At 38.1% G+C, this 1173-nt stretch overlaps 2 protein-coding genes across 2 annotated transcripts in view; one reads left to right on the top strand and one right to left on the bottom strand.

The window, feature by feature from the left end:
- The window catches only part of LOC104757613 (protease 2-like), a 10779-nt gene that overhangs the window by 4292 nt on the left and 5314 nt on the right, over positions 1-1173 (top strand). The window lies entirely within an intron of this gene.
- LOC104745169 overlaps positions 744-1173 on the bottom strand; it is a 9087-nt gene continuing 8657 nt past the window's right edge. The window contains exon 2 of the mRNA XM_010466351.2: positions 744-1165. Within this exon, the coding sequence (XP_010464653.1) occupies positions 929-1165 (237 nt within the window). The 3' untranslated portion in view covers positions 744-928. The remainder of the gene's footprint in view (positions 1166-1173) is intronic.

Here is a 1173-nt window from a genome sequence, read left to right on the forward strand (position 1 = left end):
AAGTTTCTTGTTGAGAACAATATAGTAGATGATAACAAGCTTGCTGGTTGGGGATACAGTGCGGGAGGACTCGTTGTTGCTTCAGCTATCAATCAATGCCCTGATCTCTTCCAAGCTGCGGTTCTAAAGGTACTCAGCAAACTGCAGGTTCATAAAAAGTTTGAGGCGTTGATTGATAAGGAAACCTTGTAATAGTCAATTGTTTCTTTTGTTTCAGGTTCCATTTCTTGATCCAACTCATACTCTAATCTATCCAATACTACCCTTAACGGCAGAGGATTACGAAGAGTTTGGATATCCAGGAGATATTGATGATTTTCATGCGATACGTGAATATTCACCTTATGACAACATTCCTAAGGATGTTCTCTATCCTGCTGTTTTAGTCACTTCCTCATTTAATACTCGGTAAGTATCCTTTCTTCTCAGTTTGTGATTTCTATTGATGTTTAAGATTGAAGAATGAGATTTCTATCGTTGTATTTAGATTTGGTGTATGGGAAGCTGCGAAATGGGTTGCAAGAGTTCGTGACACTACCTTCCATGACCCGAAACGCCCAGTCTTACTCAACTTGACGACTGACATTGTCGAAGAAAACCGGTTCTTGCAGACTAAGGAATCAGCGTTAGAGATTGCATTTCTCATAAAGATGATGGAATCTTGAAGATAAATTATCAATTTCAGATATAGGACAGCTTTAGATATTTTCTGTAGTTCTGAAATTTGGATATGAATCAATGAATTGTGTGACACAAAGATAGAAGACAGATGAACAGTTACAATATGCAGACATCTGAAATCGTGTCTGAGATCATCTCTGCTCAAATAACTTCCCAAAATCATACAAGAGAATGTTCTCAGATAATAACAGATAAGTACAGTAAAGGAAGTGTATGAAAAAAATTGTATCCCATTGCTCATGTCTTTTTAAGTTTCTGAAGAATCATCTTCTTCGATAACTGTTGGGAGTGTCCCCTGTTTAGCAAAACCTGGACTCAAGAACTTCGCCACAAAATTCCATAGTCTGTAAACATCTTCAAAGTCTGTCAAGAACCCAAGAGAAGCTGTGACAACCTCAACTCTTACGAACCCGTTGTTTTTTCCATCACAATCCACCGGTTTCCAAGAACTTGAATCTCCGCTTCGACTATCGATGATCTTTATGTGACTGA

Source organism: Camelina sativa, chromosome 2 (assembly GCF_000633955.1).
Source record: "Camelina sativa cultivar DH55 chromosome 2, Cs, whole genome shotgun sequence".
Lineage (NCBI taxonomy): Eukaryota > Viridiplantae > Streptophyta > Magnoliopsida > Brassicales > Brassicaceae > Camelina > Camelina sativa.